At 68.8% G+C, this 1,008-nt stretch overlaps 1 protein-coding gene across 1 annotated transcript in view; it reads right to left on the bottom strand.

Annotated features, from left to right (window-relative positions):
• The window catches only part of LOC105994674 (leukotriene-B(4) omega-hydroxylase 2-like), a 6,377-nt gene extending 5,698 nt beyond the window's left edge, over window positions 1–679 (bottom strand). The window contains exons 1-2 of the mRNA XM_013028302.1: window positions 566–679; window positions 45–189 (exon numbers count right to left, since the gene is read on the bottom strand). Of these exons, the coding sequence (XP_012883756.1) occupies window positions 45–189; window positions 566–679 (259 nt within the window). The remainder of the gene's footprint in view (window positions 1–44; window positions 190–565) is intronic.
• Between the last annotated feature and the right edge of the window lie 329 nt (window positions 680–1,008).

Below are 1,008 nucleotides of genomic sequence, written 5' to 3'. Positions count from 1 at the left end.
CGTGGGCCGGCAGGGGCAGCGCGGGGCCGGCCGCGGGGCTGTACCTGGGGCCAGGAGCACGGGCTTGATGAAGTCGGGGTGGAAGAGGCGCACCACGGGCTGCCAGGGCGCCAGCCAGCACAGGCACGCGGTCTCGAACCCGCGCGCCAGGCCCTGCAGGCCCCGCAGGCCTTCCTCGGAGCTCCGGATCTGCGGGGGGGGGGGGGGGGGGGGGCTGAGCCCAGGGTCCCTCCCACTCCTCATCCTCCTCTCCACACCCTGCACCGCGGCCCTCGGTCCACGTATTGAAAAGTAACAAAAGGAGGAAAAAGGGCCCGGGGCGTGACTCAACTGGTAGGACGCCTGCCCGGCCGCCCGGCCCAGGGTCCACTCCCGCCTGTCACCCCGGAGGACTGCGGTTCAAAGCCAGCCTGGGCAGGAAGACCCATGAGACTCTTGGCTAATGATTCAGTAAAAAGCTGAAGCAGGGGCCGGGAAGGTGGCTCAGTGGTAGAGCGCCCGCCCTGAGCAGGAGACGCTGGGGGGCCGGGCCGGGGCGGCCCTCCCCGCTCTGTCCCTCCCGCACTGGACGGCACCGGGGCCGAGGTGGGGGGAGGCCGGCGGGGCGGATGCGGCGGCCTCCCCGAGGGGAGTGGACCGTGGACCGCCAGCTTTTATCGAGGTTGGCAACGGGGCTCATTGGCACATCGGGCCTCTGTGTGCGTGTGTGCGTGCGTGTGCGTACATGTGTGTGCATGCATGTGCGCGCGCGTGCATGCACGCGTGTACGTGTGTATATGTGCATTGCGTGTGTATGTGTGTGCATGCGTGTGTATGTGTGAGTGCATGTGCGTGCGTGTGGGTATGCATGGGTGTGCGTGCGCCTGCGTGTGTATATGTGTGTGCGCGCGTGTGCGTGTGTGTGCATATGCATGCGTGTGTGTGCGTGCGCGTGCGTGCGCGCGCGGTGGCCGCGCAGGGCTCGCGGCTCGCGCCCGGGATGAGCAGGAGCCCGACACCGGCTTCACC

The sequence above is a fragment of the Dipodomys ordii genome, unplaced genomic scaffold, assembly GCF_000151885.1.
Source record: "Dipodomys ordii isolate 6190 unplaced genomic scaffold, Dord_2.0 Scaffold108, whole genome shotgun sequence".
NCBI lineage: Eukaryota > Metazoa > Chordata > Mammalia > Rodentia > Heteromyidae > Dipodomys > Dipodomys ordii.
Note: the sequence above shows the minus strand (reverse complement) of the source record. Positions and strands in the feature narration are given on the sequence as shown.